The sequence below is a fragment of the Patella vulgata genome, chromosome 9 (genome assembly GCF_932274485.2).
Source record: "Patella vulgata chromosome 9, xgPatVulg1.2, whole genome shotgun sequence".
NCBI classification, from domain to species: domain Eukaryota; kingdom Metazoa; phylum Mollusca; class Gastropoda; family Patellidae; genus Patella; species Patella vulgata.
This window is the reverse complement of record NC_065887.2, coordinates 40,494,150-40,511,600: the sequence shown is the minus strand read 5'-3', so window position 1 is coordinate 40,511,600 and position 17,451 is coordinate 40,494,150. Positions and strand designations below refer to the sequence as shown.

General features: G+C 35.8%; 1 protein-coding gene across 1 annotated transcript; it reads left to right on the top strand.

Moving 5' to 3' along the window:
* The first annotated feature begins 2,749 nt into the window (after positions 1-2,749).
* On the top strand, positions 2,750-12,406 carry LOC126831942 (uncharacterized). Its single transcript, XM_056103302.1, has 6 exons — positions 2,750-2,919; positions 4,969-5,379; positions 6,342-7,192; positions 7,375-7,416; positions 10,319-11,303; positions 12,403-12,406. The coding sequence occupies exons 4-6, from the start codon at positions 7,410-7,412 to the stop codon at positions 12,404-12,406; spliced, it is 996 nt and encodes a 331-aa protein (XP_055959277.1). The 5' UTR covers positions 2,750-2,919; positions 4,969-5,379; positions 6,342-7,192; positions 7,375-7,409.
* The last annotated feature ends 5,045 nt before the right edge of the window (positions 12,407-17,451 follow it).

Sequence of the window (17,451 nt, the reverse complement as noted above, 5' to 3'; positions counted from 1 at the left end):
ATCATGGCATACCCATAAAACTGTTAAGGTACTAGATTTTGGATCTGAATAAAACTTTTTGCACTGGACCTCCTCTATGGGTTCTATGGGTCACAGATAAGCTTACTAAGAGGGCAGACCCCAGAACCCGTTAGTTCGGCAGAAATACAACTTTCAATATTTTAAGCTTCAAATTGCAAATTGTTCCTATGATTTTTATTTAGGTCCTCCTCACTCCTTGTGTATGACAGTTAAGACAACTATTTTTGCAATGTAGAAATATATGAATATATTTACATCTCTACGCGTAACACAGTACTTGCATCGGGTTCACGCAGCCTTCTGACGGCCAAAGATCACCTGTTGAGTCATCTGAAGTACATGTTGCGTAAACTGCGTCACCATGGACTTACCGTACGTCAGGGTAACGCGGAAACACTTTCTTAGCCATTATGTATTTGCGATAAAGCCGCTGGGACAGAATTTATAGGGTCACAGTCAATAATAATTTGTCGTAACAGGAGTCGTCACAATCAAGTGTTACAGTCTATCTGAAGCTATTTGTTGGGTGTTTTACCGGTAATTGTAAATAGGGGGTCTTCCCATATCCCCGACTCACCAGAATTTGGAAAGTCGACCGCGGGACTCTTTGATGGGTTAAAAACGGATTAAAAGCGTTAATGAGACAGGGACCAGTCATTATTGATATAGTTCACTAATTTTATCAGAATTCAACAGTCACTAATTAATAAAATGAATATAGTTCACTTAAATTACATGAACTTGAATTTTATCAGAATTCAACTCACTCGTTAATTAATAAAATAATAGGGTACAATTCAACATAAAGCTGACAGGTGATCTAAATTCAGTTCATTGTGATTATTTCTCATAATAAGTATAAGTACGTAAATCATTCCAAGACATTTCATATTCATTTCTTTACGATGGCTAATGCACAGTTACAATCTAAGTTTATTCCTATACAGCAAAAGAGAAAGAATAACGACAAATATAGATAACTGTCCGACTATATAGTTACGCAATGGTTAGACGGCCAATTTACACAAATACAATGGAACCACAACCAAACCACGCGAAGAACCAACTACTCTTTAGAGGGATGGCACAGATGCCTAAACAAATTAATTGGAATAGCTCATCCTACTATTTTTGAAGTAATGGCACTTTTGCAACAACAAATGACGATTGAAATTCAGTTATGGCAGTATACAAGTGGCCAGCGACAACTACCCAAAAAGAAAAATATACAGCGATATCAACATATGAACAGAAAGATTGAAGATTCGAAACATAGATATGAACAAGGAAGAATGAATTTGTTAGAATTTTTGGACTATGTTGGATACTTTATGCGTGCACATAGTTAAAATTATGTGTTAAAGGTTGTTATAAATTTAAAAAAAAAAAATAAATGCTCCCAGAATTATCTGCTTAATTAGTTTTATCCTTCAGTTTGGGTCTATTGTTTTTGGCCACTCAACCCCTTAACGCCGACCCAAATTTTTATCCTAAAACTTGGAGAGTCGGCGATATGGGAATGAACCGTAAATAACAGTGCCGTGATTGAGACAAATTGTTTAATAAACGTTCAATGATAATTTTCGATATTAGACACAAGCATTAAAAATAACCCAATTTACCACAATGAAAACATAAAGATTTGTCACTTGATGGCGATCTGTTTGCGATTTTGGGCGGTATCTCTGTCTAGTTAGATTCAAGTTTAGATTGAGAATCTACCAATTCAGGAACTTTAGTTAAAGGAGCTAAATCGTTAATATTTGGGATCTGGAAATTGACACAAATGGGTTGCAACGCATATAATAATGTAATATGAATGTATATAATCTGATTTACATTCAATAATTTCTGTTTTTACTCTAATTTCTAATCAGTTATGCTCGGCGAAATACGCCTGAAGTCTCGATCGAATGGCAATCTCTAGCGTCTGGTTATTCCAGTCTACACTGATAGTATTTATTGTGCATGCTCTCCAGATAAGAATATGGTGTCACCGTTTGACATGACTTGTTGAATATGCTTAGCCTCGTTTTTGAGTCCCTTGTTACAAATGGCGCTGAAACGCATTATGGTACACGATTCGTGTACCAATGGTAAAATGTTTATTTTGTCTTAAATATTGGATATCAGAAGCCCATCGTTTCCCGATAAGATCACAACATCAATGTTTATTTAAATTAGCAAATAATTCGTGTTTTGAATGTTGAAGATTTTGGATGATATTCAGTTAGAGACTTAGCTACTTTAAATCAGGATTGAATGATAAGGATGAGTAGATTTTTATCACTCAGGACAGATTAACGACGTCAATTCTCTAAAAAATAGTTCAATATACAAACTGTCTCAAATGATGTATTGGAAGCCTAAATTGTAATAATCAAGTTAAACTAAACCTAACTTCATTTCATTTGTTGTTATTTCAAACCATTTACTAGAATTAGGTGGTGCTGTGTTTAGTAGTGTGTTCTGTCTACAGACTGTTCTATAGGTACCACATATTTTTGTGACGGGCACATGGCAACATAAAGAGTCACATGGTCGCCTTGTAAAATTAAATCATATAACCGCATGCAGGTGAACATGAAATTGATCACGTGTGACACGCGTCTTCATTGTGAATATGAGTAGCCAATAAAATAGGATTTTGATGAATAACAACGCATACTTTGAATTATATAAATAGGCTTATCGACCGCGTCGGTATAGTTAACCGCGTGTGTGACCACTTGGATTAGTTACCAGTGCTAGTAGTTAACTAATATTACCGCGTGTGTGACCACTTAAATTAGTTGCCAGTGCTAGTAGTTAATTTTTATATTACTCTGCACGTTACACACTTGGATTAAATAATGAAGAGAATACATTTACCTGTGCAGTACAATCTCTGTTTCTGATGTAAGTATTTTTAATTCCATTAGAACTAAAGCCAACGTAAACTGGAAATAATCCGCAAAGTCAAATTGTCACAGGTCTTTTTACATTGATATTGCCACAGATGTCGAATACCTCATAAACTCTGCACCGTAGAGCCTACAGAAATAAACGTTTACCGAAGCTTTTATGGTAGTATATTAGACTCAAAATTCTAACATGCTATCGTCTAATTTCTAACTTCTATTCATGTAATTTCTAATTTCTATTCATGTAATTTCTAAATTAAGACAATGTATAATCCAACTAAGACAATGTTTAATTCTGTTTCATCTTATTTCTATTATTAAGACGAAAAATGTCTACTTTGTTGTCGCTTTACATGTTAAGCATGAAAGTCAAACAAATTTAGGATTTTGATACTTCTACTTAGCAACCATCATTATGACGTCGTTTGGTGTCGCCACCGTGTGATCGGGACCATTATGTTGATACCAACGACTCGCTCTTCGTCAGGTTGAATGAAATAAGATGAAACAGAATTAAAATTTACAGTGAATAAAAAAAGAAGTTGGATTATACATTGTCTTAATTTAGAAATTACATGAATTGAAGTTAGAAATTATATGAATAGAAGTTAGAAATTACATGAATAGAAGTTAGAAATTAGACGATAGCATGTTTGAATTTTGAGTCTAATATACTGCCATAAGCTTTTGGTAGATGCACCGTAAACGACCCTTTTTGCGGAACATGAGCTCGAGCTTGTTAAATCAGCGCCCATCGATTACCATCTACACGACACCGCCTTCTCGGTGTGTGGCCTCGGAGAGTTCCCGTCTCTCGCATGTCGCCCATCTCGACTTTACGTGTGTGTTCAGTCCTGGCTACTATTCTCCTTCTCGGTCGTCCCCGCTGTTCGGTTCCTGATCTCTCTTGAGTTTGCAGACGGAGGGGTCTGCGACTGGGGCGGATACTGGTGGTGCTATCTCTCAACTCGTGAAAGCTATCTGGTTGATCCTAGCTAGTGCTTCAGACATGCAAGTTTAAGTTCGGGCACGTTCCTTTCACGAGCAAGCCAAAACTGAGAACGGCTCTTTAGTCAGATCAGGTTTCTTGATGAAAAATGGGTTGTTCTAATGGATGTGGTAAATAAAGAGATAATACATGCCATGCACCGTGGTCCCCCACCCAACTGTGCCGATCGCGGTGTCTTTCCGGGACCCAAGACTGCTTTACCACGAAGTGTCTGTTCTGTCAATTGGCGACTTATCTTCCACGTTGTTGACGCTTAACGGGGAATCGAAACGGGGAATCGGGTTCGATTCCAGAGAGAGAGAACCTGCAAAACAGGCGATCCAATTAGTGTAGCTGACGGGGCTCCTTCCTGGTCCATGACCGCAACTTTACTTAGAATAGTGTACGGGGGGCTATTGGATGGTTTAACGCGTACGCTTTAGATCATAAGATCTGTCATTGATTCAAGTGGCGTGGCTTCGGGACAATGAATAGTGTCGCTAGTTCAACCTCGTGGGTTTTCTCCGGGTCCTCCGCCAAGAAAAAGATTATTCAAACAAAACAAGGTTCTGTGGTGGATCCACCAGATACATCTTCTCGTTTGGGGATTCCACATGACTAACAAACTGTAAATTGTTGACGTTCAAATGTTTTGTCCCAATAATCAGTTTATGTCTCGCGTTTAATGTCACATGGATTACATAACTCACTAGGCTTGGTCAAAGACATCTATAGGAAGTAACGTCATTTTAGTAGGCTATTTCATCAATGCATGTCTAGTAACTTACTCATCATCTAATCCATGAATATTCACCAATTCAATCAGTCTTCTTCGATAATAGATCGAGAGGTCAACATAAATGCCATACAAAACATGTAACTATCCACCATTCAACATTTCAACGTAACCAAAATCTTAAATCTATTAATCTATCATGAATATTCACCAAATTCTTCGTTGATTCTTCCATAAAGTGGGAAAATATCGACATTCAATTTTAGAAATTTTATATTATTTTGTATTTTATTTATTTTTTATTTTGTAATGTTTTCTAGGTACAAAATGAAACGAAAGAGGAAGAAAACGGAACAGTCAAACTAAATTAATATATGTTGAGAGAACAATTATATAGCGGTAAATAGACTCTAACAAAATGGCGTCAGGTGGCGGAAGTACTCGAGGAAGACTTCCAGATGAACAATATAACAAGATTCAAGATAATTTCACATATCTTATCGGTGAGATAAAACATGATCCAATGGGTGTAGCAGATTCTTTATTTGAAAAACATGCCTTCAATGAGGATGATAAGGAGAAAATAGAAAAGGCAGAGAAGGATAGTAGACAAGCCGCCGCAAGGAAAATACTGGATATTATTTTGGGGTGTGGTCACACTGGTTATGATAAATTTATAGCTGCTCTATATGACAAGCAATATTATAATGCTGTATTTAAACTCGAACCAGGTTAGTTTCCGTCTGTATAATACCAGGCAGATATAAAATAATTTTTACCCTTTAAAGGTCTATCATCGTCCTCGTCCTCTCAGTCGGAATGAGATCAGAAGCATAAACCCATTCGGTGAATGCAAAAGAGGGGCTATTTACTTATTCTCATAATCTTCTGAACGCATTCGAGGCTACAGTTTTTAACGGACTGTTGGGGGGAAGCATTGATTCCATGCAAGAATGGACCCTTTCAGCGATCTACGACTTTTCAGTTTCGGGGTTATCCCCCTTTGCCAAAAACCGTGTGTGCGCAATATAGGCTACGATTTTTAACAGATTCTTATCAGTGTTCTACGACTTCCGTCCCAGATTTACCCCTACCGCTTTACCGAAAACCTTATGAAGGCTGTAGGTTTCGACGGATTTTTTTTTTTAAAATTGGTATGGTGCATTGTGGTCCTGAGAGGACGAACCTTATCGATTGTAAGCGTTCAGCGACTTTCCACTTTGGAACCCTCCCCCCTTCCCCTTTGTCAAAACGGTAGCGGCTATCGATGTTTGTGTGAAGCATTCAGGTCATGAGGGGATGAACCCAATCGATACTCATAATTCACAGCCTTTAGTAAGCACTGGGGTTATAAGAGGGTGAAACCTGAACAGATTTCTTCAAGGAACCTAGATCTTTATCAAAGTTGCTCAACATTTGTTGCAGTTGAGACAAAGCTGATAATTTTGAAGTGTGTACGATTACAAACAATTTTCTGTTTAACGTGTTGCTATTTGTGACGTGTGTACGAATACAAACTACCCTTATTTTACCATTTGGTATTTGTGAAGTGTGTACGGATAAACTACCTGTATTTGATTGCCCATGGCAACCCCCTGTGTTAGCATCCAAAACCCATTGGCTTACTTGTATTCTTATTGCTAGTTTTATTCTCAGAAAATATAAAGTAATTTATTACACTCTTTGTTGATAGGTTATAAAGGTCACCGAGATGACAAGCCAGGTAATACTACACATGACGGATTATTGCCAGGGTTCCGGGTACGTCTAGAATTGATATTGCTATATTATTCCTGAAATCTTCCCCTCATCGGTTGTATACCAAACCCTGTACTGTTCTACATCAAATTGAATATCAACAAGACATATAAATCACATCAAATTGATTAGGGTCGTGTTGCACTAGAACGATTTGTGGTCGAGATTGTGGTAAATGGTTTTGTTACTAGATCATATCTGTGTTTTGTGCGAGATAGGTGTTCTTAGAATAGATGACAAATAATAAAATTCAAGAATAGGGGGGAAAGTCAAAATCCAATATAGTTAGGAATTATGACTTCAAAATTATCAACAAAAAACCCACAAATAACAAGCAAATAAAAGACGTATTCAAAGAATAATTTCCTTCTGTCTACGTCGGCTGTAAGCCTTTTTTATACGCCCACCAGATACTCAAGTTATTTTTTAATTGTCTGATGATAACTGGAACAGCTAAATTGATCATCTGATTACCAGTGCTGGTTTAAATATAAATGTTGATGTTGATCATTACCTGCAAACGAATAAAATCCGCGATAACGTTTTTGGACTTGTCATATGACGTAGGTCCTGTAATCGTATGTTTCATTGCATGGCAACCAATGTTTTCAACACATGATGCCACTACACATTTGCATTTAATTGATGCTGGTACATTTCGCCGTGCTTTACCTCCCCAAACAGCATCTGGAATTAGTATGATTGATTTATATTAACAGGACAGCTTTGATATATTACTGAAATCTAGATTTGACAAATTCTGTAAAGACCACAGTGATTTATTAGGTAAGTAAATCATATTTTCCTATTATTTAGTTTTTATGACCAGATCTTGGGTCCAGTTAGTGCAATCTAGTGTGTAGTGCATTTCCTTCTAAAATTTTAATATTAAATTATAAGTTGACCTATAAGGTGTAATTGGTTGCCAAATGGGAGTGGTTATTGTTCTATATTTACACGTATTTCAGGTAAAAGGAGTATAGACAGTCACAAATTGAGGACAATGAAAGGTAGAGTTTAGATTTCAATATATTCTATGTGAAATTTGTTATAATGATGACTATGAAGACAGTAGTTAATCATGTCAGGTGTTTATTACTGGACTTCATACGGAATGATGAGACGGATATGCACTATCTACAAGGAAGGTAGTGACGTATACAACAAATATTTGGTTGTCTGTCTCCGTATAGGCTAAGATTTCGTGAATTTATAGCAAGTCACCCATTCTTACTCGCTCCCTCACCTACTTCATGGTAATTGCTATTGACTTTATGGTTATGAATCGTACAATATCGTTTGTTTCTGCTTTTTATACGCCCACATTTTCATGTGGACGTATTATGCCGTCGCCCCTGTCCGTCCGTCCGTCCGTCCGTCCACAATTGTTTGTGGACTCTCTACAGGTCACAATTCTTATCCGATTTCGACGAAACTTGAAATATAGGTTTATCCCCAAAAGATCTCGACTGCTTTCGATATTGGCATGTATCGGATCGAAACTTCATGGATTATGGCCCCTGTTTGTACGAAAAATCACGTTTTTAGCTTGCGGACCCTATAGAGGTCACAATTTTTATCCGATTTTGTTGAAACTTGAAATGTAAGTTTATAACCCAAAGATCTCAGTTCCTTTCGATATTTGCTCATATCGGACAGTAACTTCCTGAATTATGGCCCCTGATTGTACGAAAAATCACGTTTTTAGCTTGTGGACCCTATAGAAGTCATGATTTTTATCCGATTTAAAAAAACATTCTATTATATCACCATTACACCCTAAGGATGACTGAGTTCGAATTTCGTGAAAATCGGCCCAAAATTGACAGACTAAATGCCGCCGTTCGTTCCCAAATAGCGTAAGAATATGGTATATCAAGGTTGTGGACCCTATAGGGGTCACAATTTTTATCCGATTTTGTTGAAACTTGAAATGTAAGTTTATAACCCAAAGATCTCGGTTCCTTTCGATATTCGTGCATATCGGACCGTAACTTCCTGAATTATGGCCCCTGATTGTACGAAAAATCACGTTTTTAGCTTGTGGACCCTATAGAAGTCATAATTTTTATCCGATTTAAAAAAACATTCTATTATATCACCGTTACACCCTAGGGACGACTGAATTCGAATTTCGTGAAAATCGGCCCAAAATTGACAGACAAAATGGCCATCGTTCGTTCTCAAATAGCGTAAGAAATTTCCTGAATTATGGCCCCTGATTGTACGAAAAATCGCGTTTTTAGGTTGTGGACCCTATAGAGGTCATAATTTTTATCCGATTTAAAAAACCGTATTATTATATCACCGTTACACCCTAACGGCGACTGAGTTTGAATTTCGTGAAAATCGGCCCAAAATTGACAGACAAAATGGCAGCCGTTCTTTCTGGAATAGCATAAGAGTATGTTATATCAAGGTTGTGGACCCTATAGAGGTCACAATTTTTATCCGATTTTGTTGAAACTTGAAATGTAAGTTTATAACTCACAGATCTTGGTTCCTTTCGATATTCGCACATATCGGACCGTAACTTCCTGAATTATGGCCCCTGATTGTACGAAAAATTGCGTTTTTAGCTTGTGGATCCTATAGAGGTCATAATTTTTATCCGATTTAAAAAACCGTATTATTATATCACCGTTACACCCTGAGGACGATTGAGTTCGAATTTCGTGAAAATCGGCCCAAAATTGACAGACAAAATGGCTGCCAGTCGTTCAGTTCCTTTCGATTAAGCGCATATCGAATTGTAATTTCCTGAATTATGGCCCTTGATAGTAGGAAAAATCACTTTCTTGTTAGCTTTTTCTCTATCCATCTCTCGAAAATGTGGGCGTATCCTGCCTGGCAGCCGCTGGTTCTATTAGGTTTTATTGTATATTTATGATTATGTGGCGGAAGGATCAGGATATAACACAAATGAATTAGATACATGAGCATTGTGACCTCGCAAATGTCGAAACACCCCACCCCATCCCCAATAAGTTAAATGTCACATTTAACAGTGATATCAACGGGCAATTCTAAGAATTTCTATATGAATAATATTGTATTTTTGGTATGATGTCTTATTTGTATCCCAGAAAAGCTCAATTCTGTACTGCTTTTAAAGAAATTGAAAGACCGAAAGGAGTTTAATGGAATAAAATGAGGCTTAAATCCTGCTCGGCAACCTAATCCTTTAAAGAAAGAAGCGGTTATTGTTTTTCAATAAGACATTGATTTTTTATTGGGCCAATTTCAAATCTGCACTTGCTTTTCAGTGATGCAGGAGGGGGAGGGAATTGACAATGTATAGTCGTGCGTATAAGACGATAAACCGAGGTCTAGTATACGCATTGGTGTGCACGTGACAAGAACTCTTGGCAGTTGGAATTCCTGTCTCCATTAGCCCAGTAGACCAATATGATGTTAAACCTCATTTAATTTCATTTTGGTTGAAAGTTGGACCATTAGGTATTTTGCCCGTTCAAACATTAGCTAGTCTCTTTCTGGATTTGGTAAAACCTGATATTTGCTGTTCTTGGCTATAAATTAGGACACACAGTTAATTAATGTTCCATATCTAGAGAAATATGTTTGTGCCCGTTCTTTTTCTTCGCAAAAAGTCAACAAGGTATGGTTTATACTGAGACTGTTTGTGTGACGTGTATATACAGCAAATGTAAATATCCGGTGTTTGATATCTTCATGATTTTTAGTTCAAAAGTTTCAATTACTTCTATAATTATTGAAAAGGTACAAGATTGAACAAAGGTTTGAAAGACCCCACACAAATTAAAATGTATAATGTGACATACTTTTAAGCCTAGCTTAAATACATTGTGTTTCAAAGTTGTTAAGGTGTTTTTCTTTTTTTTTAGCGATTTATATATAGCTCATATCAATAAACTTACCTTTTGTCTTCAGGTGAAGCACTGGAAAATCTTAACTATGTGAAAGATAAAAAATATGTTGAGACCCGTGCCCTTTATGAAGGTTTGAAGATACTGAAGAATCATCAAATCCTAGGAATAGTAGGGGCGGCTGGTGATGGTAAAACTGTGCTATCAATGATGATAGCCAAACAATTCATTGAAGAACGTCCGGAATATAAACCATTGTTGATTAATGATTTGGATGATTTAAAAGAAGTGAGCTTTGAAGATGATAAGTATCTTTATATCATCGATGACATGTATGGTAAATATAATAAATTACAGGCACGTATTGATAAATGGCCTGCTCATTTTCGCACTCTTCGGGTTAATAAAGAAAGGGGCAAATTAGTTATTATTTATGTAATGAGAGATTATATTTACCTTTCTTCTAAATATCAATTAGACAAATATGATTTATTTGTGGAACATGTTGAAAAAACAAATAAAATATTTCTTCATAAAGGCGAATTCTCTTTAAACACTAAAGAAAAGGGACAATTTTTAGATTTTTATGAAATATCATCTAATAAGATAATTTCCAAAATTACTGACTGTTTCGGTTTTCCATCGATTGCCAGTTTGTGTAGCAAATTAACGACTGATAAATTACCGGCGATTTTTGATAGTTCGCATGAATTTCTTATTTTAGAATTAGAAACGTTTTGGAACGAAAATAAATATATATATGCTACACTAGCACTAGTATTTTGTTTACATACTGTTTCAGAGAAAGACCTTAAACAAAATTGTCCCGCGAGAGTTAAGTCTCTTATTTCGACCGTCACTAAAGAAATATGCCCAGAATTTAAATTGAATGGCGCTAAGCGTAATCTCAATGAACTTTCAGATACATTCCTCAAACATTATATGAACATATTTTCATTGCGAGACTTTGTTGGGGTGCCATTTTTACACCACCTTTCCGTTGAATGCATGGAAATGGCTTTACAATACTGTTCTTTTGAGCTTTTGATGTCAGTGGTTAGAACAAATCACCAAGTAGATCGGTGTATTAAAATACATGACGTTTATTTCGACGAGCTTTCTATGCGATTTTTAAAAGAATTACATGATAAGCATGCTGATATCGTCAGCCACCCCGCTTTCATTGACTATAAATTTTTATTACATTTTCTTGGTAGAAATGACATAGCCAATTTGTTGCACACCAAATTTATCAATTTGGGAGATATTCGTGAAGTACAGGAAAGTGGCAATTTTCTTCATTACATTACACTTCATGGAGACATGAGATGTCTCGAAGCAGCACTCTTTTATTTTCATGATCAGCTACCCCAATTAGTTGAGGAAAAAACGGATATGGGGTGGGATATAATCGGCCTTGCTGCTGTTTCGGTTCATGACCCTATCAAAAAAATGAATCTTTTAAATGAAAAGGAAATTGGAGACTTATCGGCATTACCACATTTAGTGGTTTACTCAGATAAATTTGACATTGTTAACCATGTCAGTAATTTCACAAACTTCGACAAAAGCAAGCGTGATAATAAGTCAAGAACAGTTCTTCATAATGCGTGTGATTCAAAGCACGACAATCATCAAATAATCAATTTTCTGATAGACAGGGCGTTTGATGTAAATGCTAGAGATGACAGTGGTAGTACACCACTACATCTGGCTGTTGCGCGAGGCAAAAAAGAGACTGTGTCTATTTTAATAAGTCAAGACGCGGAGGTTAATGCCAAAGATGATATGGGCAGGTTACCTATTCATATTGTTTGCAGCTCTTATGGCGGTAGAACTGATGTCGATGTAACCCAGATTCTAAATCAGTTAATCGAAGCTGGGTCATTTTTACATAAGGCTGATAAACTCAATCGAATTCCTTTATTAGAAATAATAGCTAATGATGACATAAAGTGTTTTGAAATACTAATGAACAAGATGACATCTTTTGATCCCAAGTATACCCAGACCATAATTGGTGAAGCAACAAAGTTACAGGATAACTCCATGTTAACAACTATCTTAGATCGTATATTGCCATATGGAACAGATAGAAATCTTTTTAATAAAAGTATTTTATTCATATGTTGTGAATCTGTTGATAAGATGAGAATTTTAAACAATAAAGGTATGGATTTTAATGTAGTAGATGAAAATAACCGTAGTATTCTACACCATAGCTGTGGTCGTGGTTCTATTGACACGGTTCATTATTTAGTGAATGAAATAGGATTAAACATAAATCAAAAAGACAAGACTGGTTGGACTCCTGTATGTTATTCTGTGATGTCGGATATTGATCCTATTAAAAAACTCGAGTTCTTGTTGTCCAGGGGGTGTAGTTTACAGGTTTTGGATGATGACAACTGTAGTTTACTTCACATTAGTTGTGGATATGGTGAACTTGAAACTGTTGAATATCTAGTAAATCAAATAGGGCTAGATGTCCACCATAAAGACAATGATGGTAACACACCGGTTGTATTCTGTTCTGCCTCTAGCATTAATCCTGTCAAGAAACTCAAATTCTTGTCATCTAAAGGGGCAAGTTTACATGCTGTAGATTATAATAATAGGAGTTTACTTCATCGTAGTGGTAGAGAAGGTACTCTTGAAGCTGTTAAATATCTAGTTGATGAAATAGAGCTAGATATAAATTATGAAGACAATGAAGGTTTAACACCGGTTATGTTCTGTTGTCTATCTAGCATTAATCCTATCGAAAAACTCAAATTCCTGTCATCAAAAGGGGTAAATTTACGTGTTTTAGTTAACAATAATAAGAGTTTACTGCATGCTAGTTGTGTTTGGAGTACTATCGAGACTGTTGAATATCTAGTAAATGACATAGGGCTGGATGTCCATTATAAAGACAATAATGATTGGACACTGGCAATGTCGTGTTCTGTATCTAAAATAAATCCTATCAGTAAACTTAAATTCCTCTCATCAAAAGGAGTAAGTTTACATACTGTAGATAATAATAATAATAGTTTACTGCATTTGAGTTGTCGAGAGGGTACTATTGAAACTGTTGAATATCTAGTTAATGTAATAGAGCTAGAGCTAGATGTCCATCATGAAGACAATGATGGTTGGACACCGGCTATGCATTGTTGTGTGTCTAAGTTTAATCCTGTCAGTAAACTCAAATTCCTGTCGTCAAAAGGGGTAAATTTACGTGTTGTAGGTAACAATAATAACAGTTTACTGCGCGTTAGTTGTATACAGGGTACTATTGAAACTGTTGAATATCTAGTAAATGACATAGGGCTGGATGTCCAATATAAAACCAATGAAGGTAACACACCGGCTACATTCTGTTCTACATCTAAAATAAATCCTATCAGTAAACTTAAATTCCTCTCATCAAAAGAAGTAAGTTTACATACTGTAGATAATAATAATAATAGTTTACTGCACGTTAGTTGTCGAGACGGTACTATTGAAACTGTTGAATATCTAGTAAATGACGTAAGGCTAGATGTTCATCATAAAAACAATAAAGGTATAACACCAGCTATACAAAGTTCTTTATCTAATGATAATCCTATCAAGAAACTCCAATTTCTGACTTCAAAGCGGGTAAGTTTAAGTGATGTAGTTGTGAATAATATGAGTTTACTGCATTTTAGTTGTCTACATGGTATTATTGAAACTGTTGAATATCTGGTGAATATAATAGGGCTGGATGTCCATCATAAAGATAATGAAGGTTGGACGTCAGCTATATGCTGTTCCAAGTCTAAAATAAGTCCTGTCAGTAAACTCAAATTACTGTCATCAAAAGGGGTAAATCTGCACACAGTAGATAATGATAAGGTGGTTTTACTGCATGCTAGTTGTCAAGACGGTACTATTGAAACTGTTAAATATCTGGTGAATGACATAGGACTAGATGTCCATCATAGAGACACTAATGGTAGAACACCGGCTATACACTGTTCTATGTCTGACATTAATCCTGTCAGTAAACTCAGATTCTTGTCATCACAAGGGGTAAGTTTACATACTGTAGATGATAATAATTGGAGCTTACTGCATGTTAGTTGTCGATTTGGTAATATTGAAACTGTTGAATATTTGGTGAATGACATAGAGTTGGGTATGCATCATAGGGGCAATAACGGTTGGACACCGGTTATGTGCTGTTGTATGTCTCCAAAAAGTCCCGTCAGTAAACTGAAATTCCTGTCAACAAAAGGGGCAAGTTTACATATAAATAACGATAATACGTTTTTGCTGTATTTTACTTGTCGGTACGGTATAACTGAAACTCTTAAATTTCTCGTGAATGAAATAGGGCTGGATATAAATCAGCGTTCGGTAGGCATTTATACACCATTATTATGCTGTTTCCTATCAAAGGTTCAACAGATGGAAAAGATTAATTTCCTTATCTCTAAAGGTGCTAAGATTATAATATGTCGACCATATCAAGATGACATGACGGACGAGGGTGACTATGGTAAATGTTGTTATCCACTACATCATAGCTGTTATCTAGGTACATTAGATACAGTAAAATGGCTAGTCAATGATGCAGGATACGATGTAAATTATACTGACGATGACAATATGACAGCCTTACTCTGGTCTTTTAAAACAAAAATTCAACAAAAAGAAAAGATTAAATTCCTTAAAAAAATAATCAGAACAAATATTTAGACCTAAACGCAGATATTTGAGCCATAAAATAACTATCAAATAAGTGATTGACCGGCCGTAAACCTCTACTCCGCTTTACATACGCGGGCTTCAAATATCGTTGGCTTCATTTAATTCGTAAGTGGAACAAGAAAAATGACACACGTATATGGATTCGAGATCGTATTAAATATTCTAATTGAGAAAATATAAAAATAACCAAGTGGGAGAGCGGGTGTGTGTGTGTATGTGTGTCGGGGGTGGGGGGGTGTAGTGTGGACTAGCATAGTACAATTTTATTTAAAAAATTCGCTTCTGTATTGGGGTGTTTAGCAATGGGAGGAAACCGGAAGTAGCACGCCATATTTGATTTTGTACACGGTTCCAAAAATGCTATATAATTTGAATAACTTTTACGTACAAGTTCTATATAATGTTGTTGTTTAGTAACGTTACAAGTAAAAGTTCTATATAATGTTGTTGTTTAGTAACGTTACAAGTAAAAGTTCTATTATAGTTTTTTAATAACGTAAAGTATTTGTAAGTTCTATAGAATAGTTCTGTAGTAACGTAACGTAGGTTCTATAGAGTAGTTGTTTAGTAACGTTACGTACATGTAAGTTCTATAGAGTTGTTTAGTAACGTCACGTATAAGTAAGTTCTATAGATTTGTAGAGTAAATTTCTTTAACATATAGGTCGATAGTGATAGGGATATTGGTGTTCAACATGTAGGTCAGTGAGGGATCTGAACAGACAAATATATAAGGTGTGCGAGGGAAGAATTCGTGTGCAAATTCTCCAAAAATCCATTCCGTCGATGGTTAAAAAATATCTCCTAATCCACCGAGGTTCAAAAGGTGACAAAACTGTCACTGCTCAATATTAATAAGTATGATATCAATCCAATGGTCATAAAAATAGTCATAAAAAAGAGTCAGTGTGCTTTGTTAGACGGGACCCGGACCATTTCAGGCAACTTGACCACGAAGAGTCGCTATAGCATCAAAACCATCGCTCCACGTTTCCGTTTTCGAGAATGCATGACAGGATTTCATATACGTAGCAAGTTATCAGTAGTGACGGGGGACGTGGATATTGAAAGACGGTTGTATTCACAGAGATTGTTTTAAAATGTAATTTAAACTGAATAAAAATGTAATACCTAATTAATTGGACACTAATGACTTACGTGGAAGTTATCACATGACGGCCGGGTGAAATTTAACCGCGATAATATGACGAAACGAAAATATAATTCAGTTGTCTGATTTTAGACTAATTTTTTAGTGAATTGATTGTGAAGGGGGAGGGGGGTACGATTCAGTACCCGAACATCGATGAAAACAATATGCCAATCAGTAAATATAATCTCTCATTCTGTGTCAGGTCCGCTGTTAGACAAATATCTCCATTTCAGTCATATCCCATCGGTATATTTTATCTCCTGTATATTATTATTATGTATATCTATCAGCCATTCCTCTATTTTTATATTTATCTCTTATATAATCATGTATTTTGTTTAACCAGATATTTCATCTCCTAATATAGTATCATGGGTTTTATTTAATCAGCCCTTTCATGTCTTAATGTATTATGTACGGTTACATCTCACTGTGCCCACTTTTGATTAATCCAATTAAGGACTAATTAGGATTAGTGTATTAAGCGGATTAGGATTAGGTGTTATAGGTAATTAGATGGAAAAAAACAAATTTTGAAAGTGAATAAATATTCAGTCTTATAATTGGTGAGATGAACTCACTGTAATCGTTAAAGTGATGAATTTTATTCAAAAAATGACACTTGAATATAATATGAATTATGTTCAGTAAGCCTACACATTACACGGTCTTTATAAGGACACACAGAAGTCAGTCTGTCATATTTCATCATGGCAAACGTCCAAGTAAACATCCAGTACATCCCCAATGCTCAAGGTGGAGAAAACTTAGTCCATGAAGAATACAAATTCCGAGTGAAGAATAGGAAGGCAGAACGAGTATACTGGAGATGTTGTATAAAAGGTTGTCCAGCAACCCTGAACACCCACCAAGGCTTTATTACCAAATGTGATGTATGATATATCCATGTATGTTATATTTTTATTAAATATATATAAAACATCGAAAAATAAAAAAAAATTACATAAAATATTTGGGTTTTTTCCATCTAATTACCTATAACACCTAATCCTTATCCGCTTAATCCACTAATCCTAATTAGACCTTAATTGGATTAATCAAAAGTGGGCACAGTGAGGACACACCTTATGTACAATGTATTTCTTGTTTTATTACATAGCGAGCAGCATAGATTGATGAAATTTCAATTCAACATATCTTTGTAAATACTGAACGGAATTTAACCATTATTGAACAAATATTGTTGTTAGAGATTCGTCTTTCACAATACAGTAGGGATTCATATTGTGCTTCAAGGGACAACGTGTAGTCGTTCTGATGAGACGAAAAACCGAGGTCCCATATACACATTGGCGTGCACG